General features: G+C 39.7%; 1 protein-coding gene across 3 annotated transcripts; it reads right to left on the bottom strand.

Annotated features, from left to right (window-relative positions):
- Nucleotides 1-16,073: 16,073 nt before the first annotated feature.
- On the bottom strand, nt 16,074-23,163 carry LOC113061852 (CLOCK-interacting pacemaker-like). Of its 3 annotated transcripts, none has more exons than XM_026231324.1 (5): nt 22,935-23,163; nt 22,436-22,493; nt 20,771-20,971; nt 19,412-19,590; nt 16,074-18,994 (listed from the first exon to the last, which is right to left on the bottom strand). In XM_026231324.1, exons 3-5 carry the CDS (start codon nt 20,961-20,963, stop codon nt 17,804-17,806), a joined length of 1,563 nt encoding a protein of 520 aa, XP_026087109.1. In that variant the 5' UTR covers nt 20,964-20,971; nt 22,436-22,493; nt 22,935-23,163; the 3' UTR covers nt 16,074-17,803. The 3 variants fall into 3 exon arrangements, with proteins under 3 accessions (XP_026087109.1, XP_026087108.1, XP_026087110.1); XM_026231323.1 differs by having other exon boundaries at nt 22,444-22,493; XM_026231325.1 differs by lacking the exon at nt 22,436-22,493.
- Between the last annotated feature and the right edge of the window lie 970 nt (nt 23,164-24,133).

Genomic DNA, 24,133 nt, shown 5'->3' with positions numbered 1-24,133 from the left:
ATCCCAACAGGAAGCACCTGTGCCAGCTAGGCCGCCATGGAGACAGAAACTGAGGGTTCCTGGAAATATGAGGCAGTATCTGACAAGGAAATCCATCTTAACATCTTTGCCAATAAGGCAACCTATGGGACGACCTATACCTGCAGCATCCTCTGTGCAAGCACCTGTGCCTGCTGTGTCCCCTGAGGAAGCACCTGTTCTGGACAGAACCCTCCAAAGGAGCAGCTGCTGCCAATGGTTCCCAACAGGGAGCACCAGTTCCTGCAAGGCCCTCACTGTGCAGAAAACTAAGGGTCTCTGAAAACATGAGGCAGTATGTGACAAGGAATATCATTTCAACGCCTTTGCTCCTAAGGCAACCCATGGGGCGACTTACATCTTCCGGGGTACCTGTACCCACTTCACCCCCTGAGCAACCTCTGTCTGCTGTATCCCCTGTCGAAGCACCTGTACCAGCCAGGTCCACTGAGGGAGCACCTATGTCCTGTGCATCCCCCAGGGAAGTACCTGTACCCCCCACATCCTCTGAGGGAGCAGCTGTTTCTAATGTTCCAGCCAGTTCCCAAGGGGGATCAGCTAGACCCATCAGGTGACACGAGGGAGCACACAGATTTACCACATACCCACAGGGGTCACTTCAGGTTTCGTTATATAATATAATGTGTATAATATAATGTATATATTCTAAATCAATTATTTCATTATTCCACAATTATATGCCTTTAGATTTTGTCTTAAGAAGATCTCAACCTGCTTGTGCATTACATTATGATGTTTATTCTTTCAACAGGACAATGTAGGCATGGTTCAGCTTCCTCCACTGAAAAAACTATGTATGTAGAAAGACTGCACAGCCTCTCTAAGTTCTCAGCACAATCTGAATAGGCTGTGCCCATGGACCACTGGAGACTCTGTAAATCTCTCCTATCTGTTATTTTGCTTTTCAGATTTGTAAAAAAAAAAACGTTATTTTAAATATTTCATATTATATTTTAATATATGTAGCGTTATGTCTTAAGATTATGTCTAAAAGCTCTTATTAAACCTGCATGTGCATTACATGTCTGTTTTTTCAACAGGACGATGGAGATGTGCTTCAGCCTCCTCCACTTAAGAAACGATGCGTGAGAAAAGCCCAGTATCTAAATAGCACAGCTGTAAAGGTTAGTGCCTCCTGTCTCTCATTTTTACATTAAAAAAAATTATAAAAATAATAAAATAAAAAATAAGCCACTCGATCTTCTGTTTTAAATTCTTTGTATTATATTTCAGTATACATTTAAAGAGCCACACAGATGGGAAATCAAAAATTACCTGTATAAAGTGTATGATGTAGCTGTCCATCAGTGTAAAAAATGTGCAAAGTATTTCAACCAAAAAGTACACAATTTATAAAGTTATTGGCTTCTAAAGTAAGGAGTCGACTCTGAATCGCTGAAACGAGTCGTTATAGATTTCAAATCTTTTGCCCATCTCTATGTACGTCACTAGGAACACTTTGCAGAATAATCTCTGCCTACCGTCTTGGGAGAAACAGAACTCTGACCTGCCCCACCCCCCCACACAGACGCTCTGGTTGGTGTGATAGCGTCATGTCGAGGACATGACATGACGCCAACAAGCATCTCCGAATCACAACGCGAAGTATGATTATGAAGTTATGTGTTTGTTTTCTCCCGAGCGTCTTATCAGTATGTGTGCTGTCTGCAGCCTTTGTCTGTATCATAAATGCCAACCCTCCTGATTTTTCCGGGAGACTCCCGAATTTCAAAGCCCCTCCTGAAAATCTCCCGGGCCGACTTTTCTCCCGAATTTCTCCCGATTTCCACCCGGACAGCAAAATTGCTACACCATCCGTCACTGGGCGCCGTTTCAGGACTTAGCAACAACCTCTGGTGGAACGGCAACGCCATTCTGGCGTTATATTGCACATGCGCAAATTTAACTGCTACTTTGTGACGTTCTATTTTAACCGTCTACTACGGGAGAACAGCTGAGTTGCCAGAGTCGCTTCAACGTGAGAGATTAGGTAAATAAATGGTATGACATATGACACTGTAATTTGCATCAGTTTATGATTGTCTGATCACAAACGATCTCATTGGGAATCCCGACCATGATAGGTAAAAAAAAAAAAAAAAAAAAAAAAAACAAGGATAGCTTGAATGCACTGTAAGTCGCTTTGGATAAAAGCGTCTGTTAAATGCATTAAAAAAAATCTACCAGAATTGGTAGGTCACATTTTCTGACACGAAATTCATTTAAAGGGGGGGTGAGATGCTATTTCATGCATACTGAATTTTTTACACTGTTAAAGAGTTGGATTCCCATGATAAACATGGACAAAGTTTCAAAAATTAAGTTGTACGTTTGAAGGAGTATTTCTGTTCCAAAAATACTCCTTCCGGTTTGTCACAAGTTTCAGAAAGTTTTTTTCAAGTATGGCTCTGTGTGACGTTAGATGGAGCGGAATTTCCTTATATGGGTCTTGAGGGCACGTCTCCCGGAAGAGCGCGCACTCCCGTATAGCAGAGCAATGAGAGCACAACAGACATTCACTGATCAGAGCGAGAGCGTCGCAAAATGTCACAAAAGGAGTGTGTTTTTGGTTGCCAGGCCAAGACAACCCTGCACAGATTACCAAAGAAAAAACAGCATTAAGGGACCAGTGGATGGAGTTTATTTTTACAGAGCATCAACGGAGTTGTGCAAGTGTTTGTTCCCTGCATTTCGAAAATGCTTGTTTTACAAACAATGCCCAGTTTGACGACGTATTTGCGTATCGTTTATTTCTTAAGGATGATGCAATCCCAACGAAAAAGGATCACGATTGTGTGTTGGAACCGCAGGCGGTGAGTAAAACTGCTTCAAATATCTCTGCCTCCATGTTAGTGTGTCCGCCTCCCATCGGAGACCCAGGGTTCGAGCCCCGCTCGGAGCGAGTCGTTGCTGCTGCTGCTCTCATTCAGTTTCAGCCTCGGGATCTGATTCTGGATCATAAATAAACGACTGAATCTGACTGTTACCCATGGTTTGTTTTGGATGATGGTTTTTTTCCCTCACGGTAATGTCACAACTTCCAAACGCTCTCAAAGCAAAAGCCTACTGGCGCTCGTGATTCTTTAGCTCCGCCCACACGTCACGCCTCTAGGCGCTCGTGTTTTTCCGGGAAAAATCGGTACAGACTATCTTTCTCTTATAAATATAATAAAAATAAAGACTTTTTGGAGTTATGAAGGATGCAGTACTACTCTATAGGTACTCAAGATTAACAGGATATTGAGTGAAAACGAGCATTTCACCCCCCCCCATAAAGCTTGTATTACTCTAGTGTGTTTGGGTAAATGTTAAATGTTATCTCACATAATGAACCAACAGTTCTGATTGCATGGTTCTTATGATTCAAAACCAAAACTCTGGCTAACAAATAATTCAATCAGTGTTTAATACTGTCTGTTCTCAAGACTTTGAAAATATTCTGTGGTTAGACTATGCTTAAATTTAAATCAGCTATATTTGTACATTTTATATGATTTATGCCATACCGTGGCATGTGATGGCTTATGAAAAACAAAGTAGATATAAAATGATTTCTGACAGGTTAAAAATATAAACACAGCCTACAAAGAATATGACGAATGTGTTATATGCCCACTGTATAGTTCAATAAACAAATAGTCTGATATAGTTTAGACTAGGCAACATTTACTCACAATAGTCATGTTTTGCTTCCTAAACGATTAGGGTTTTTAATAAAGCAGTTTTCTTTCTATTTGTCCTACCGTGTCAGATATTGCTACCTCCCTTTAAAACAGTGGGTAGTATACAATTGGACGATGAAAAACGCTACTGTAAAGTTATGGTTCATACCTACCACAACCCTAAACCTACCCTTACAGTAATGCAAATATAATCATTGTGTGTTATAATACGTGTAGAACGGATACAGCTACAGGAAATCAACAATAAATATTTTCTTTGTACCTATTATATTGTATTTGATGTAGTCTACCCCTACATCAACCCCAAACCTGCCCTTACAGTAATGCAGATACAAGTCGCTGGTGTGGAAGTATTTTGGATTTCCAGTGAGTTATGTTGACAACGTTCGCGTTGTCGACAAAAAAACAACAGTTTGCAAGCTGTGCTATGTGCGTGTACCATATTCTCTCACTGGCAGCACGACTAACATGGCAGGGCATCTCCGCAGGCACCACAAAAACATAGATTTATCTGTTAAACCAACAACTACACAAACTACTCTTCCGTCTTCATTTGGAATTAAACTTCCAAGCAACTCAACTCGTGCAAATGCAATTACACGTGCGGTAGGAGTATTCATAGCCGCGGACATGCGACCTTATTCGGTGGTGGAAAACTCCGGTTTTAGGCATTTAATTAGCGTGCTAGTGCCACGCTACGAAATCCCAAGTAGAACGCATCTCAAAGCTACGGTGATTCCCTCCATGTACAATAATGTAAAAGAGAAAGTTTTTGAAGGTCTGAGCAGTGCACATTTAGTTACCTTGACTACAGATTGCTGGACATCCAGAGCAACACAGAGCTTCATGACTGTCTCAATGTAAAAATCGAGAATCGAGAATCGAATGTAAAAATCGAGAATCGAATCGAACCGTGACCTTAGAATCGAAAATGCAATCGAATCGAGGATTGAGAATCGTGACACCCCTAATATTTATTATAATATTTATTTATTTATATTTAATTAGCCTACAAAAAATTATTATGCATTGCAATTCTTTAATTTTTCATATTCGGCATGTTTGTTTGCTGCTGTGAGTCCCTGTGTTTAATAAGAAGCATGTATGTGCGTTGCAGACCTGCCTATACTAACACGTTTTTTAAATAACAAAGAAAAAAACATTGCACCAGACTTTAGACGGGGTTTGAGTTGGTCTATGGCGCAGTCTATTTTCAGCACCTTAAAATATCATTGTGCCATCAATGTGCCTGAACACAAATCTTTTTAGACCAGCACGCCCATGGGCGAACAAATGAGCGCAAATGCATTTGCTGATTAAACGATGTGGCGCTGGACGGGAAAATTATAGCATTGCGCCGGGTGTATTATAGGGCCCAAAATTTATGCAAATGTTAATATATAAATGCGCTGGTTTCTTATAAACTTAAGCTGAATGGTTTATTAAGTTTAAATCGAATAAAACTGCCTAGTACAAATCCCTCATAACACCAGATTCTTATCCATTATGACGCAACATTCTTTTGATTGTTCGATGAGCGTAAATTTGAGTGCAAGCGAGATTGGAATTTGTAGCAAGTTTGGCGAGAGATTGTGAGTACACTCTTACCCTTGGATTTGGGGATTTTTCATCTGTATTTTCAATATTTTTTGCAGGGAATATTATTGTATAAATTGAGACAATATTATTGTCTCAATTTATGAATTGTTTAAATATGTACTGTACAATGAAATTGAAAATAAATAAGCATAGTGATGGTCCATGAGGAGTTTGTCGGAGAGGCTGATACAGGTTTTCTGCAGGGTTTAATCATTCAAATTTAAGACTTTTGAAGACCTTTTTATGACCATTAGGATTTGAATTTATGACCTACACGAATTACGATGAATAACTTCAGTCATTAAAATTCCTTTCAAAAGCCTTTTTTTATTATTGACTTTCATTAAAAGTAACAAGTTTTTTATTATTTAAAGATTTATTCTATTATTTCTTAAGATTAAGAAACTGAAGCCTTCACCTTCTATTTCTTGAGTATCAAAAACACAGGAACATTTAACAATTGTAACATTGTAAAGTAACATTGTAAAGTAACAATTATTTTATGGCATTACTTTCCAAAATAACAAGTGTTATTGGTGTTTGGTCACAGTATTCAACATCCACAGGGCGTAGCTGGGGTCAGCGGGGCCCCGCTGAAGGTTGTACCAGTGGGCCCTGTTTGTAATTGTTTAATTTATATGTTTGTTCATTTTATATTTATTTTTGCTATTTACACAAAGGTTTGTTTTTTCAAGTTTGTAGGTGTCAAGGTACAGAAACCGAATAATTTAATGTAAAATAGCACTGGATAGTCTTCAATGTAAAAATTAAATATACAATCAAATCAGACACCTTGAACATTTCTCACGTTATTAGTTTATTTGCTATTGCTTCTAAAATGGTAATAAAATATGACAAGAACTTAGAGTTAAACTCTGTCAGAACAAATTCGTCTTGATAATGTCATAACTTTGATAGAAATGTACGTAATCAACCAAAACTACAGACAACTGTTATTATGACAATATTTACACAACTATCAATACTTTGTTGACCAATTACCAAGCAATGCTTCATTGTGGTGTGAAAAGCTTGCATTAGCAATTCAGGAAAAAAAACACATAAGCAATGCATGGTGCTTTATAAGGTGCTGAATAATTTTTGTTCCCAATTTTATATATAGATAGATAAAATATTTATATCTATTTATTTCACTAGTAGTTCACTGTATAATATGTCACAGTTTGCTTATACTCACTTACATAAATGTATTAGTGTCCTGTACCTACTAGTAAAATATGTATATCAAAAAATTATATCTTGAGTCTGGATAATTTTTGGTTTGACTGTGCTTAAATTCTTGTTAAAACTACAAAGTAATGAAGTCAAGAGCAGTGAGTGATTTTCTTTCATTTTCTTGGATTAACATTACAGCAGCCAGTAGCTAAATTAGGCGCGGTCACTTTAAGAGACGGTGAACGCATCTTTTTCCTCAACTGTTTACTTTCACTTAAGAAATAACTGACAAATAAATACGTTTTTCGAGCATGCTTTCCAAGGCGGGTATTTTGCCATATTTTGTATGTATTTGTCAGCACAAGAGCAAAAAGAAGCAAATTCGGTGTACAAGCGTTTTGAGACGCCTTTCTCAGCATGAGCCCTGAACACTGTGGTACTGAATTGGGCTCTTTCACATCCTTTTGTTTGTTCAAAACTGCGATTAGTATTTGTTTGTTCATGTGCCGGAGGGACTGTCCGTGATACGTGACTCTCTCATACCGATTGTTAGAGTCGGGCTTGAGCCAGCTACTAAATGCACCGTCTTCGAGCCATAGATCATTAAAGGTACATTTTCCCATTGTGAGAGGCATGATTAATCTAAGCAGTGACTCAGTATGACACAGTTTGTTCGGAGTTCGCGCGGGTTTATGTGAAAGTCCTTCTGACAAGTCTGTATGCTGCCGCATGGACCTTGTAGTTCTGGAACGCTGTGGTACCAGTGTGATACCACCCAGATTCCTCATACAGAACTACAACAGGTGAAACAAATGAATGCCATTGCCGCTGCGAGCGCATTTTGATGGAAGAACAAATTAATGGACTAGCATATCAATTTAAAACGTGGCTAAATGATTTTTATGACCTTGTATGGAAAATCCAGACGTTTTTATGACTTTTTATGGCCTTAAATTCTTATTGTTAAATTTATTACTTTTTATGACTTTTTATGACCCCGCGGAAACCCTGCTGATAAATTATTAATTATGCTCCCCTGCACAGATATCCTCCGATACCTTAAAATAGTCAAGATAATTAATGATGCATTATAAAATCTGTCCTATCACAACTTTTTAATAGTCAAGGTTTATTCTGTAAACCTATAATAACCTATAATACTTATCTGTACATTATTCTTAGTATATTTATAATCTGCTGTGTCGCTGTGAACATTTTTGCAAAGACTCCTTTTCCTCCTCTGATGAACCACCACTTGGCATAGCCTAGCCTAGCCTTAAAAAAAATTAACCAGCGTTTATTTGTTCACCTCTTCTCTATCTTTCTCTTACAGTGTTTCACAGACACACGAGTCTCAATGGGAAGTGTCTGTGCTTTCCAGGAACCTGCAAGGAGCAACTGTTCCTGACGGGTCCCAACAGGAAGCACCTGTGCCAGCTAGGCCGCCACTAAGACAGAATCTGTGGGTCCCTGAAAATATGAGGCAGTATCTGACAAGGAAATCCATTTTAACATCTTTGCCTATAAGGCAATCCATGGGATGACCTATACCCACAACATCCCCTGTGCAAGCACCTGTTCTGGATAGAACCCTGCAAGGAGCAACTGCTGCCAATGGGTCCCAACATGGGGCACCAGTTCCAGCCAGGCCCTCACTGAGCAGAAATCTAAGAGTCCCTGAAAAGATGAGGCAGTATGTGACAAGGAATATCATTTTAGCGCCTTTGCCCCTAAGGCAACACATGGGACAACTTACATCTTCCAGGGAACTTGTTCCCACTGCATCCCCTGAGCAACCTAATTTTTTCTTACAAACAAAAATGGGGTGAGCACACTTACATTCTCCTTTTAAATGATTTAAACATCGACATCATCGTGTCAATTGATTAATATGCGCGAGGGAGAGAGAGCAAGACAGCGCTCGTGTTGTTTGAAGACTTTGAGCGTCCGGCCGGGGCTCGCTCTCTCTCTTTCTCTCTTGCGCGAGCTCTTTCTCTCAGGCAGGTGACAGGTGCAATATTTGGAAATGGATAATTATTAATTTCTTTTTAAATTACATTTATATCTGAATATATGTCAACCTATAGACTTTCAAACATCTAAGTGTCATGAATTAATATGTATCGGTGTACAAAATGACATATAAACATATTTTCCTATTCTATTTTGTCTGGAAACGCTTCCAGCAAGCTTGCGTGTCGCGTGAAAAGTAGGCGTCGGTTCTATTTCTAGCATGCATGCGTTTTCTGCACGGCTCAAGCCGCGCCTGAGACGTGCGTCTCACGCAGGCAGTCTGCAAGCTCTATCCTGTTAACATTGGAGCCGAATTAAAAACGGACAGGCCACGCAGCTGAGACGCTTGGGCCACGCATCTAGTGTGTTGCCGGCCGCGTGCTCGCGCGCGCTCTCTTGCCCATACAGCTAATGAATAACGGATCAACTATGACAGCCTACATCGCACATCCTGCGATGTTACTATCGTGGATTCGTACATCGCGATATCGATGCTTAAACGACACATCGTGCAGCCCTAGTGCACGCAGAAAACTCGGATCAGAAGGCGCAGTTGCTCTGGCGGATCCTCTGAAACACGGGATCGAAGTCCAACGATGGGCCAGCTCGAATGCAAGGTCGAGCAGGTCAAGCAGTCGGATGAAGGAAACCACCAATTTTTTGCTGATCGCAATCACACCACCGGAGACGAGCCTCTGCGGCCACTGACAAAGAACCAGTATCAAAGCCGATTATACACGCAATTGCGCAGTCGGCTAACCCAGTCAGTGCACGTTGTCGCCCTGGCCGATCCTTCAACTGGTGAAATTACTCCATAAAGCTGCACGACTGCTAGTCAATAAAAACTACAATTCGTCATCCCAGTAGAAAACCCACAGAACTTATGAACATTTAAAACATTTAAAAGCTGCTTAGCACTTGAGATAAGACCCAAGACAGGACTCCCAAAATACATAGACACACATGAAACTGCTATCGTGTCGCCATCTTGAACGCCAATCAGGAACTGCCTGTGCCTTCCAGGATCCTAAAAGGACCAACTGATCCAGACAAGTCTCAATGGGAAGTGTCTGTGCTTTCCAGGAACCTGCAAGGAGCAACTGTTACTGACGGATCCCAACAGGAAGCACCTGTGCCAGCTAGGCCGCCATGGAGACAGAAACTGAGGGTTCCTGGAAATATGAGGCAGCATCTGACAAGGAAATCCATCTTAACATCTTTGCCAATAAGGCAACCTATGGGACGACCTATACCTGCAGCATCCTCTGTGCAAGCACCTGTGCCTGCTGTGTCCCCTGAGGAAGCACCTGTTCTGGACAGAACCCTCCAAAGGAGCAGCTGCTGCCAATGGTTCCCAACAGGGAGCACCAGTTCCTGCAAGGCCCTCACTGTGCAGAAAACTAAGGGTCTCTGAAAACATGAGGCAGTATGTGACAAGGAATATCATTTCAACGCCTTTGCTCCTAAGGCAACCCATGGGGCGACTTACATCTTCCGGGGTACCTGTACCCACTTCACCCCCTGAGCAACCTCTGTCTGCTGTATCCCCTGTCGAAGCACCTGTACCAGCCAGGTCCACTGAGGGAGCACCTATGTCCTGTGCATCCCCCAGGGAAGTACCTGTACCCCCCACATCCTCTGAGGGAGCAGCTGTTTCTAATGTTCCAGCCAGTTCCCAAGGGGGATCAGCTAGACCCATCAGGTGACACGAGGGAGCACACAGATTTACCACATACCCACAGGGGTCACTTCAGGTTTCGTTATATAATATAATGTGTATAATATAATGTATATATTCTAAATCAATTATTTCATTATTCCACAATTATATGCCTTTAGATTTTGTCTTAAGAAGATCTCAACCTGCTTGTGCATTACATTATGATGTTTATTCTTTCAACAGGACAATGTAGGCATGGTTCAGCTTCCTCCACTGAAAAAACTATGTATGTAGAAAGACTGCACAGCCTCTCTAAGTTCTCAGCACAATCTGAATAGGCTGTGCCCATGGACCACTGGAGACTCTGTAAATCTCTCCTATCTGTTATTTTGCTTTTCAGATTTGTAAAAAAAAAAACGTTATTTTAAATATTTCATATTATATTTTAATATATGTAGCGTTATGTCTTAAGATTATGTCTAAAAGCTCTTATTAAACCTGCATGTGCATTACATGTCTGTTTTTTCAACAGGACGATGGAGATGTGCTTCAGCCTCCTCCACTTAAGAAACGATGCGTGAGAAAAGCCCAGTATCTAAATAGCACAGCTGTAAAGGTTAGTGCCTCCTGTCTCTCATTTTTACATTAAAAAAAATTATAAAAATAATAAAATAAGAAATAAGCCACTCGATCTTCTGTTTTAAATTCTTTGTATTATATTTCAGTATACATTTAAAGAGCCACACAGATGGGAAATCAAAAATTACCTGTATAAAGTGTATGATGTAGCTGTCCATCAGTGTAAAAAATGTGCAAAGTATTTCAACCAAAAAGTACACAATTTATAAAGTTATTGGCTTCTAAAGTAAGGAGTCGACTCTGAATCGCTGAAACGAGTCGTTATAGATTTCAAATCTTTTGCCCATCTCTATGTACGTCACTAGGAACACTTTGCAGAATAATCTCTGCCTACCGTCTTGGGAGAAACAGAACTCTGACCTGCCCCACCCCCCCACCCCCCCACACAGACGCTCTGGTTGGTGTGATAGCGTCATGTCGAGGACATGACATGACGCCAACAAGCATCTCCGAATCACAACGCGAAGTATGATTATGAAGTTATGTGTTTGTTTTCTCCCGAGCGTCTTATCAGTATGTGTGCTGTCTGCAGCCTTTGTCTGTATCATAAATGCCAACCCTCCTGATTTTTCCGGGAGACTCCCGAATTTCAAAGCCCCTCCTGAAAATCTCCCGGGCCGACCTTTCTCCCGAATTTCTCCCAATTTCCACCCGGACAGCAAAATTGCTACACCATCCGTCACTGGGCGCCGTTTCAGGACTTAGCAACAACCTCTGGTGGAACGGCAACGCCATTCTGGCGTTATATTGCACATGCGCAAATTTAACTGCTACTTTGTGACCTTCTATTTTAACAGTCTACTACGGGAGAACAGCTGAGTTGCCAGAGTCGCTTCAACGTGAGAGATTAGGTAAATAAATGGTATGACATATGACACTGTAATTTGCATCAGTTTATGATTGTCTGATCACAAACGATCTCATTGGGAATCCCGACCATGATAGGTAAAAAAAAAAAAAAAAAAAAAAAAAACAAGGATAGCTTGAATGCACTGTAAGTCGCTTTGGATAAAAGCGTCTGTTAAATGCATTAAAAAAAATCTACCAGAATTGGTAGGTCACATTTTCTGACACGAAATTCATTTAAAGGGGGGGTGAGATGCTATTTCATGCATACTGAATTTTTTACACTGTTAAAGAGTTGGATTCCCATGATAAACATGGACAAAGTTTCAAAAATTAAGTTGTACGTTTGAAGGAATATTTCTGTTCCAAAAATACTCCTTCCGGTTTGTCACAAGTTTCAGAAAGTTTTTTTCAAGTATGGCTCTGTGTGACGTTAGATGGAGCGGAATTTCCTTATATGGGTCTTGAGGGCACGTCTCCCGGAAGAGCGCGCACTCCCGTATAGCAGAGCAATGAGAGCACAACAGACATTCACTGATCAGAGCGAGAGCGTCGCAAAATGTCACAAAAGGAGTGTGTTTTTGGTTGCCAGGCCAAGACAACCCTGCACAGATTACCAAAGAAAAAACAGCATTAAGGGACCAGTGGATGGAGTTTATTTTTACAGAGCATCAACGGAGTTGTGCAAGTGTTTGTTCCCTGCATTTCGAAAATGCTTGTTTTACAAACAATGCCCAGTTTGACGACGTATTTGCGTATCGTTTATTTCTTAAGGATGATGCAATCCCAACGAAAAAGGATCACGATTGTGTGTTGGAACCGCAGGCGGTGAGTAAAACTGCTTCAAATATCTCTGCCTCCATGTTAGTGTGTCCGCCTCCCATCGGAGACCCAGGGTTCGAGCCCCGCTCGGAGCGAGTCGTTGCTGCTGCTGCTCTCGTTCAGTTTCACCCTCGGGATCTGATTCTGGATCATAAATAAACGACTGAATCTGACTGTTACCCATGGTTTGTTTTGGATGATGGTTTTTTTCCCTCACGGTAATGTCACAACTTCCAAACGCTCTCAAAGCAAAAGCCTACTGGCGCTCGTGATTCTTTAGCTCCGCCCACACGTCACGCCTCTAGGCGCTCGTGTTTTTCCGGGAAAAATCGGTACAGACTATCTTTCTCTTATAAATATAATAAAAATAAAGACTTTTTGGAGTTATGAAGGATGCAGTACTACTCTATAGGTACTCAAGATTAACAGGATATTGAGTGAAAACGAGCATTTCACCCCCCCCCCCATAAAGCTTGTATTACTCTAGTGTGTTTGGGTAAATGTTAAATGTTATCTCACATAATGAACCAACAGTTCTGATTGCATGGTTCTTATGATTCAAAACCAAAACTCTGGCTAACAAATAATTCAATCAGTGTTTAATACTGTCTGTTCTCAAGACTTTGAAAATATTCTGTGGTTAGACTATGCTTAAATTTAAATCAGCTATATTTGTACATTTTATATGATTTATGCCATACCGTGACATGTGATGGCTTATGAAAAACAAAGTAGATATAAAATGATTTCTGACAGGTTAAAAATATAAACACAGCCTACAAAGAATATGACGAATGTGTTATATGCCCACTGTATAGTTCAATAACCAAATAGTCTGATATAGTTTAGACTAGGCAACATTTACTCACAATAGTCATGTTTTGCTTCCTAAACGATTAGGGTTTTTAATAAAGCAGTGTTCTTTCTATTTGTCCTACCGTGTCAGATATTGCTACCTCCCTTTAAAACAGTGGGTAGTATACAATTGGACGATGAAAAACGCTACTGTAAAGTTATGGTTCATACCTACCACAACCCTAAACCTACCCTTACAGTAATGCAAATATAATCATTGTGTGTTATAATACGTGTAGAACGGATACAGCTACAGGAAATCAACAATAAATATTTTCTTTGTACCTATTATATTGTATTTGATGTAGTCTACCCCTACATCAACCCCAAACCTGCCCTTACAGTAATGCAGATACATTAAATGTTGTTCATTGATGTGCGCATGCGCTGTAAACCCTGGTACGAAAATGTAATGATTTGGTCTTCAACAACAACAAAAAATAATAATAATACTTGTGACTCGATACGTATGTATAACTCATCCAGTGCAATAATGACGTGATTCGCAGCTTTAGCACTTTTCATATTGTTTTTTTTTTTTTTTTTTTTTTTTTAATGGAGCGTTTCCTTGTGCAAAGTAGCCTAGGTCTGCCCTCTACTAAAAACTGCTCCAAGTCAACTAGTCGCACGTTGTATTAAATTGATTCATATAATAATATATTAACCAAATACTGCTAGGCATTCCGCGCTCAAGCTCGCACATAAATCAATTGCCTCAAAGCACCGGCAAAGGGATTCTGACCGTGTCTGGGGAAAGACATTTAAATTGTTTTATAATAAACTAGTGCTTTCTGAGTCAATGTCGAGTGCAAATATGAAGTTACCGAATGCCGACGCCGACTCGCCATCTCCACATGGACCTGGCTTGAGGCACTCGGTCAATCACAACCAATGGATAGCTGGCCAATCAGATCACACCTCACTTTTCAGAACGATGAGCTTTGTAGCAATCGACACATTTGAGAGAGGAGGGGCATAGAGGAGAAACAATAATGTACAGTATGTGGAAAATAATTTGGTTTATGAACCTTAAACTGCAAAAACACATTGTATTACACCAAATAAACAAAAAAAGTTTGGTTATATAAAAAAAATATATGAAATTCTATTGCTGAATTTTAATAAATAAATAAAATTGGATTTAAAAATGTATTTATTATTTGTTGTTAAGAATTCTCATAAATTATTTTTAAAAAAATATGATATGATGGTTAACTAAAAAGTGTGTTTAAAGTAAAAAACCTCTTTCTCGCTCGCTCTTTCTCTCTATCATCTACAGCCTACAGTAGATGCCTGTTTAAATCTTGCTGAACGAAATCTAGCTCTCAACCGGACAACACTAATTAATTTTACCCCGGGAGTGAATGAGTGTCTCTCTCTGCAAATGTATTGAGGAGATCAGTAAGATTAGCTAGGAGATTCTTCTGTGAGGCTGTAGAATTAATTTATTTATCTTTCAAAGATGAATTCATGTTTTATTCTGCTCTGTTAGTTTTGTGTTGTATTACTGCAATATGCCTGTAGATGGTGTATTTCACAGCTACATTTCCTTACGTGATGCTGCTTGTGTTGTGTGTTCAAAAATTACAATTGAAGTAAAGACTGATTCAGATGATCTACATGTAAATATAATGTATACAGCTTAAATTCGCAGTATTGGGACACTTCAGCCACATTTAAAATGTAGGTTTTCTTCACATTGTAGTGCAACAATCTCTCTAATCTGCTTTTAAATACTTTATTTTTATATATATTTGACTCTTACTTGAACTCGTTTTCCGTACAAACAGCTATTGCATATAGTCCCCTTGGAATTATTCTATCTGACATTTTTGATGAAAATTGAGTTATTCACATATTCTTATTCTGTGACAATTTATTTACATTATGTGATGTTTTATTTTAAGTTGTGTACATTTTGGGATGTTTTATTGAAAAAACTAAAAGGTTCTATCTACAGAAGTCTATGGAACACAAAAACTTTAAAGCTCAATATCTCAAAACTACTCAGAACGCAGAGAGAACCTTATAATTCCAAGGGGACGATATGAGTTTGTGGTTATATTGTAAATTCAGTTCACATTATAGCTACAATTAGTGATATAGGGCCAAGCACCAGGTGCAGTGTGGAGATGGAAGAGCAAAAATAGCAGAAATCGAATATACAGTACATAAAAATAAAAAAATAAAAACATAGGTTTAGTCAGAGGTGAGAATAACATCAAAATGAACAGAAGTTCAGATGAGAATGAACAAAAGTGCATTTCTAATAAATCAAGAGGAAGATGTAAGATTCATAATGGGGGAGACCGGGGAATGGTTGATGCACTGTACACAAAAATACCTGAAAGTGCCTGTTGAAGTAAATGAAGAAAAATAAATCTTTAAAACTAAATCTGTCAGTAGTTTTATTCTGTACTATGGTGACACCTTGAGGGTTGCCTTGGAAACAGTTCACAGGATTTCAGTTCCAAACACTTCAAACTGTTTGAAGAGAAGAGATGTGAAGAGAAGTTTAGAAGCTTTACAAGACAAGCTGTTCTTCATTTTCAAGACCAAAGATATTTTGCCACTCTCTTTCCAATAAATTCATCATCAATAGATGATTCCAACAGATTTATGACATGAAGTAACAATATAGGGTTACTGTAATATAGGTTGATACAGGGTTAATGCAGGGTTTTAGAGAAATAAAATAGGTTGCATGCAAAGTAATAAATGTATGATCAAACAAACCAAAGGCCATTTAATTAAGCTTTTTATTTGAATCTGTACGTAGTGTAATCGTGTATCTGTTGCGGTGATTCTGACAGCAAACATACTGCATGGAAAGACTGTATATTCACCGTATATTCTTAAAATGCATTAAAATTGCATCACAAACTGTTCTCCTTGTGCTGTTACATGGGAAGCACAAATATCGATCATGTCATATCATGCCATTTCAAACACAAACTTAAATCTGTTTCACCTGGCCATCAAACACACACGGCTCAGACCATCCCTACTGTACTGCTATTTATTTGGACTTAAGATCATTGTTGTGTACAAACACACCATTAATATCTATAACAAGAAAATTAAAGTGTTAATGAAGAAGGGGGACAAAATCAGTCACAAAGAAGAACGCTTAAGTTTATAAAACAATCTGGCCAAAGTGGAATCTGCAGACCTTTCCTCATTTTCTGAATTTATTTTAGGGATATCTGAAAATCTGCTGTACTTAAATACAGAACATGTTAAAGAATAAAGAACTAAACTCTGAAACCCTAATCAAATTAGGCTAAGTATTTTACAAACCAATATGCAGTGATGACGTGCACAATTTTGTGAGATCTGCAAAATCTCTGTGTGGGCCTGACGGCTTTTTAGACACAAATCAGTGACTGCGTTCATACACAACTTCTGTTCTACAGAAATAGTAACTTAAAAAAAAGAAGAAAATATATCAAAGAAACAACAAATAATACAATAGTGTCATGTCAAGAGTATCAAATATGTGCCAAAAAGCTTGGTGCAGTAGTACAGAATTGGGAAAGAAGAGTAAAGATGTTAAAGAATACATTAAGGCTGGCACGAAACACTATTAACACAAAAAAAATTCACAAATACATAGACGACACTCAAATTTGACCTTATATCTCAGAGCGAACCCAATTCAAAACGCTTGAGTAATGGGTGTGTTGGTCCACCGTCAAAGATGAAGATGTATAGCCATCAGATCAATGCAATGAGATTAATGAAGTGCGCAGAACTGCATAGAAGAACAAAAGCTCCATGGACTTTACCAATATCACTGCGAGAATAACTCTCACACATTTCTTAGTGTCTTTGCATGTGTGGACTTTTCAAGACCTTCACGCACCATCTTTATTTTGTTTAAGTGACAAGGCCTCACAGAGGGGATCTCATCACTAATTATTACCACATTGTTGCAGAATAACATTCCCAGTCATGTTCTTCAGAAACGCTACATGCTGCAAACTGTGACAGCAACTGGAAATTATTCAACTAGCAGTATAAAGTAGGAAATAGGCTGTCATTTTTGTTTACTCTGTGCTTGACCATTCATGAAGTGTTGGTATTTAAAACATTTGCAAACAGCCAATGAAAACCTCGATTTAATCATAGGGCAGGATACCTGTTGCAGATGACATTTATCAATGACAAAACTATCGTAATGAGTGGCGGTCTGTAGCACATGCATTCAATTCTGTGTAGCTCTCATCAGACACTTTGGGTGATTTCAGATGTAGATGAGTAGAAATGTGACAGACAGGAAGATGGCATGCAGCGCAGTCAAGACGCTGTCCTTGAGCATAGCCCTGAGTTCCCATGGAGACGACTGAATATTGGGGCAATGATAACATCTCTGAAATCATGTTTGAGATGTTCGGGAAAGCATCTTGAAGTCTCCCTTGCTGTGTCTCAGCTTTAAACTCCCAGTGCTCAGCAGGTTTCTGGGTGCAGTCTAAAGCAGGTTTCCATGTGTAGAGCTGTCTGGAGGCATTATGGGATCATCTGGTGGACTCATGGTTCCTCTATGGGCTCTGATTTGCTCAGAAGTGGTGGTGCTATCACTGATACAATCATATTGACCTGTTGACTGCCATTCTGCATCTGGCATTGGAGCTAGAAGAGGAGATGGGGGTGCCACCTCTTCAGTCCCATTAAGTCTATATCCATATACCACAGGGGTATCAGGTTTGGTGCTGGTGGCTGCCTCGACTTCCACCTTTGATTGAGACCCTCCATTGCTGCTGTCTGTGGGTAGGCACTTGAGGCTGGGATAGTGCCCAGACTCAGCCATGACCTGTTGGAGCTTCTCCAAGGCAGCTGGAGCATCAGCACCTGCTTGGGCGGTCTGGAAAAGCAGATGGGCATGTTGACGGAGCTGGGCTATGTCTCGTTCCGTTGCGGCATTTTGCCGCAGCAGATCCTGCGTCCTTAAGGTGATGTCCAGTAGTCCCAACTGGCTCAGAATCTCCACTGTGTTGAGGAAGCGACGGTGCCGTGCTGTCCCTTTGAGGTTGTTCGACTCTTTGCCAGAGTCACTGTTTGATTCTGGGCAATCCTTGTGTGGCCCTTTTCTGAGGTCATTGGAAGAGGGTGGGGAAAGAGTCTGAGTGCTTGAGATTGACGGAGAGCTGACGTTGAGGGAGGCAGAGGGACTAGATGGGCGGCAAGGGCTCTGGTGCTGATGAGAGCCAGAAAGTGTCTCTTGGCCAGCAGACAGCAACCGTGAGAGGGATTGAGAGTGTAACAGCAAGTTGTTCTCTGGCTGTTTGTGCAGATGCTGCTTGGCTGCTTGCGTGGTTGTTGACACCTCATCTCTCTTCTCCTCTGTGCATACTCTCTTACTCAGGCTGTGCTCCTCTGTGTTACTTCCTCTACTAGCCGTTGGTTTCTCTGGGGTTTTCTTACTTGGGTGAGGTGCGATTCGAGGGTAGGAGTTTAGGATGGGGAGGTAGGTGTTTTTGCTCTTCTTTACACCCTTGCTTTCGGATCTCTGTGGCTGGGGTTTGAGGATGTGCAGCGGGGCGCTTTGATTGACGCCAGGCTGTTGTAGCAAGAGAACGTGGGTGGGAGCCTGACTGCTTGTAGTACCTCCATCCCATGACAGAGCTGAAGGAAGGATGTGGTCCTGACCAGACTGCCCAGGCTTGGGAGAGAGAAAAAGAGGGGAAGAGACACAATTCCTCCTTGTATAGAGCAGATTTACATTACGAAACCATGAGTATTATGTTCCTTGTTTTTAGCATATTTCACAGTAATATCTTACTTTATGGGATGTGTTGTTGTCTATGTGACTTGCTTCCACTCTTTTGTTCATCACAAGCACTTAGGACCTTCGGACACCTCTAACCAATCATCATTCACACCAATGCCACACATCATTCTGTTTTCTTTTTACCTCTTCCCTCATATTTTCCCTGCCATCTGCCTAACTAACCTTATTTTTGGCTTTGGTTTAAATTATAATAAGCTGCCTTGTCTACTTTCTTCATATAATAAAAAAAGGAACCATATAAATGTTTTGGAGCAGAGCATCTGACTCTTTTCAACTTGATTGCCTCACCTGCTTCAACACCACATTCTTAATGATGAATATCGGGGTTAGTTCCGGCGTCTCGGACACCAGTATGTGTCCCTGTGGGGTGCCTTTATCTGCCCCACCGAAACCCTTGCGGACATGAGGCACATTCACACTGCTCTGCTGGTCATCTGCATAAGTCTGTAAGGAGTCTGAACCAGTGTCTGGGAAAGAAACCGTAGGTAGTTAGGAGTAGAAAGGGCATTGGATGGAACAGAAAAATCAAGAGGAAGGATGGGAAACATAGAAAGAGAAATACAAAACCGAGAGGGATGGGAGGCTCAGTAATGAAGGACCATTCAACGAAGTTGGCTATCCAGAAGTTTTGGCATGGATGTTACTTAAGTCTCATAAAAATTACACTTTATGATCAGAAGTACACTTCTAATGAAGACATTTAGACTCTTTCAGCTGCATGTGCATAAAATCAAGCATAATGCCAATAAATATCCCTATACAAACAGTCAAATAAGGCATATCAAAAGACTCAGTTCAAGCTGGCACTGTCATGAAATGTAATCAGGAAAAATGTTTTCTGAATATGTTGTGACCTAATAAACATCTCTGAGATAAACTGGAACGATGACTTTTGTTTCTGATTGGGTGCAAAGCTATATTAGGAGCAAATATTACAAACACTTAATATGACTTTATTTGTATAAAAAGAGAGAAAATATACTTTTCTACAGAAGGAAGTGAGTTATAAAGGAACAATATGAGAGTGTATAAACGACCACAAAACTTGCAGTGTGTGTGTTAGTGGTGTAATGGTACACGTTCCTACTAAAATATTTCTGTATGGGTGTTTCAATTTGGCACACATGTATTGAATGAACACAGCATTGTTTTAACAACTGCGTGTGCTGAACTTCTCTGTGTGTGGAATCTAATTTTAAACTCAGTGGCCCCCCTACGATGGGACAATAATGTTTTTATCAGTATATTTTGAGGTTGCAAACGCATCTGAAAAATAACAAAGGAATAACGAAGCTGCCAGAAAAATGCATGGTCCAAGTTGCTTTATATAATTATTATGTAATTCACTACAGCAGTTTTTCCAACTGCCAGAACTTTTGCTCTCCATTCGACTACCAGGTGAGATTGATTTAATGATTACTGAAGATATATAAACTATATATAGTATATACTGAATTGAATGGGACTGAAAATCAGAAATTCAGGCATTCACAGAAACCTGTGCAGGCATTGTATTGTGGTTTTGTATAAATTGTAAGTTGGGACGATTATTGTTTCTTAATACACTTTTGTCATAATTGTAAAGGTAGTGTTAACTGAGTCTCTTAGTTGGCAAATATAACAGTAGGACTGTCAGTTAATACTCACCCGAGTAACCAGAGTCTTTCTCAGAGCAGCGCGAATCACGTCCTTTTGCTTTCTGTTCGGTGTGTGCTCTGGCTCTAGAGGCCAAAAGGGCGGCGCTGTTGCTTTTGTCTTTAGCATTTTTACTGGCTGGACGGGAGGTGCGTTCCCTCTCTCCTACACACCCTTGGGCCTCTCCTCTCGGTTCCTTGGGCATCCCGAGCCCTGAAAGCAGAGAGACACAGCTGGGCAGACAGTAGGCTCATGCAGAATATATTTACCCATTACTAACAAGGGGCATGGAGTTTGTTCTACATAAAAATGTTTGATCAGTAGCACTGATAAACTGAAGATTTTAATTCCAAAATTCCACATTTATGCCAACAAAGGGTGAACTATGGAAATTCTCTTTCAACGTTTGTCCAGGGGAGCATTTTTTTAATTTAGTATTATTTACAAATCTGAAAAAAAAGTGAATTGTGTTATGTGAGATGCTTAAAGATTATATGAACACTTAATCTACAGGAAATGTAAATTCAAAACGCATGATAGCTAGTCAGTTTTTCGGAACGAGTCAAGCTTTTTCTGTCATGACTATTACAATAAATTAAAAATGTATGCATTTAGCAGACGCTTTTATCTTGCTTGCTTGATCCGCAATGCTCTACCACTTGAGCTACAGGAACACTGTATTCAGAGCTACTGGACAAAATGTAGCATTTCTCTAAATTACTTTCTACCACAAAGAACACAAAACGTAGCTAAAAAGAACATTATTTTGTATATTTGGTGTAATGCAATGTGCTTCTGCAGTTCAAGGTTAAAAAAACACATAATATTCCACATAATATGCATTACTGTGCTCCTCTCTATGCCCTGCATTTCTGAAACACGTTGATTTTTACAAAGCTCAAATGCGCAGCACAAATCTAAATATTTGGTTTACCTGTTCAACTTATGCACTGTTTTTCAAGTTTTTTCAAAGTAGTTTCGCTTTCAGAATAAAACAAAAAGCATCTCCACAATATGTCGCCAGCAGCAACAGTGAGAATAATAGTAACACTTTCATTCTTTGTGTGAACATTCGGGCAGCATTATGCAAATCTTCCCACATGGTGAGGTAGACATGGGGGTGTGTTAGAATGAGCCGTTTTAAGTAGGCATAGTTGACTCTAGACTTTTATAAAGAATATCTCTTTTGATTTTAGACTATAGTCTTTGCAACTATGCAGATCTTCATTATGCACTCCAAAGAACTCCAAAGAGAAAGGAAAAATGTAAATCGCATCATATGACCCCTTTAAGTTAACATTAAAGTGACTACACACACATACATTATGTATATATGTACACTCTGAACATTCTGCTAATATGCAGTTGTTTATTGTGATCTCCAGTCTGTGCCTTAAGTTACACGAACCATGTTTTCAACTTTACAATGTTGGTAAATGTGAATATACAGAAACCTGATTGCTTTTTTTTTTTTTTTTTTTTTTGAGTAGATGATATTTAAATGTTTTTTTTTACCAACATGTTAGTACAAAAACACTTTAACTACAGATCGGATACAATCAACTCTAAATTCTGATTGGATTTATTCTCCCTGCCACTCTCCCTAATGTCTATATATGTGTGTGTGTGTGTGTGTGTGTATTCTTTTTTTATAAGTCGCAAAGAAGCTTTAATTACTTTATTACCGTATTTCATATGTCTCCGAAAATAATACACCGTCAGGGGATCGCGGCACCTTTAAATATATGTAAAAACATAAATATAAAATACAGTATTGTGAGCAAAAAAACAACAAAAAAATTACCAAATATTGCACAGTTCTTTGTGGGTCTGTGACATTATTTATCCTGCCAGGAGGAAGGTTATTTATTTAGACACACACACACACACCCGGAGCTCTGAGCCCTCCCTTCCCTTACTGTTATGTAATACTACAACAACAGCCGAGCTCGGTCTCTACTTCCTCATGTTAACACCACAGACACCGTCAAAATAACGTGCTTTTACCACCAGCATAGACAAACTTTACGTGCTAATAAAGATGGAAGTTACGATACATTGTCAGACAGATAAAGTATCAGTGCAAATGGGCTTAAGTAAAAACCTACAGAGCAAAATAAAGCATTTAGCATAATAAGTAAGATATGAATATGAATAGAACATCAGCATTGTCTACCTTAGTAGTGTACAACACTGATCCTGGTCCCGAGTATTCGACTCTTCTTCGTCCAGGGTAGGACACACTCCTAACTACCTGTCCAGGGGCAATCTGTACCTCCCGTCATCTCGCTGACAACGATGATGACCACCCAGCGTGACCGAGCCACATTTCTTTCGCCTGCAATTTTTCTAGTCGTCTCCAGCCCCTACTTCAAAATTGCAGACTGTCAACTCCACCTGCAGTAAGCCCCGCCCCACATTATTAGAGCCCGCCCATTTGTGTGGTAGGCACGCCATCGGACCAATAGCGGTAAAGAGATTCCGCCTAATCCCGCCCCAAACACGAGTGACGCAGGGGAATGAGTGGCATGGCCAATGCTGGGACCAGGCACGTGGAGAGGAGGACCGAGACGGTATGACAGGACGGACACGAAACATAACAAGAGGAGGGGCGAAGTAACAAGAATTAGTGTAACTACATTTGGCTGTCCATGTGTTGGCTATTTTGTAATCCTGACCGCTGACTATCTGTTGAGCCAAATACAGGAAGTATGACCAGTTAACAGGCCAGAGTGTGAATATTGCAGCTTTTATGTTTTATGTAAGTTGGTGTCATTCAAATCAAAAAGGATCGTCAGACTGGATGCTGCTAATTCAAGGCCATATGACAAAAAAAAAAAAAAAAAAAAAGTCAAAGTAGGCTTGAGCTGTTAGTGGACACCTACACGTACCCTTAACAAAGGACAGAATTGATGAATTAAGTGCTGCTTTGAGCCAAATAAATCAAAATAATAATGCATAATAATAATAATGTATTGTTATATTGTTTTGTGTTGTTGTTTCGCAGTTAAGTGTTTTAATTAATTTTATTGCATGTGTTTACAGTTCTGATTCGATCAACAGTTAAAATGTTGAGTAATTATACAATGATCTTGCATCAACTCAATGTAGAGGTAAGAATCCATATAAACAGGCGATATCGTTATATCTGGTTCTTGCTGATTAGAACCGACTGAAAACTCCACCGAAAAAAATCATAACGGTTAAGTATTTATTACTATTGACTGTCATTTAATGAGTGAATTAAGATAACAAATTAACATTCTGGCCATAAAAATATGGCGAAGTGGGGCATGGAACTGATGAATGAAAATGATAAGGAAATACGCGCGTCAGACTGAACTGTGGAGCAAAACTCTTCTTGTTTCTCACACG

This window comes from Carassius auratus, chromosome 43 (assembly GCF_003368295.1).
Source record: "Carassius auratus strain Wakin chromosome 43, ASM336829v1, whole genome shotgun sequence".
In the NCBI taxonomy this organism is placed as follows: domain Eukaryota; kingdom Metazoa; phylum Chordata; class Actinopteri; order Cypriniformes; family Cyprinidae; genus Carassius; species Carassius auratus.
Note: the sequence above shows the minus strand (reverse complement) of the source record. Positions and strands in the feature narration are given on the sequence as shown.

Coding starts and splice junctions, on each gene's coding strand:
- LOC113061852 (XM_026231323.1), bottom strand. Junction 19,591..20,770: donor GAAAGACTCTGGTTACTCGG/GTGAGTATTAAC, acceptor TTTCTTTCCCAG/ACACTGGTTCAGACTCCTTA. Junction 18,995..19,411: donor AGAATGTGGTGTTGAAGCAG/GTGAGGCAATCA, acceptor CTCTCTCCCAAG/CCTGGGCAGTCTGGTCAGGA.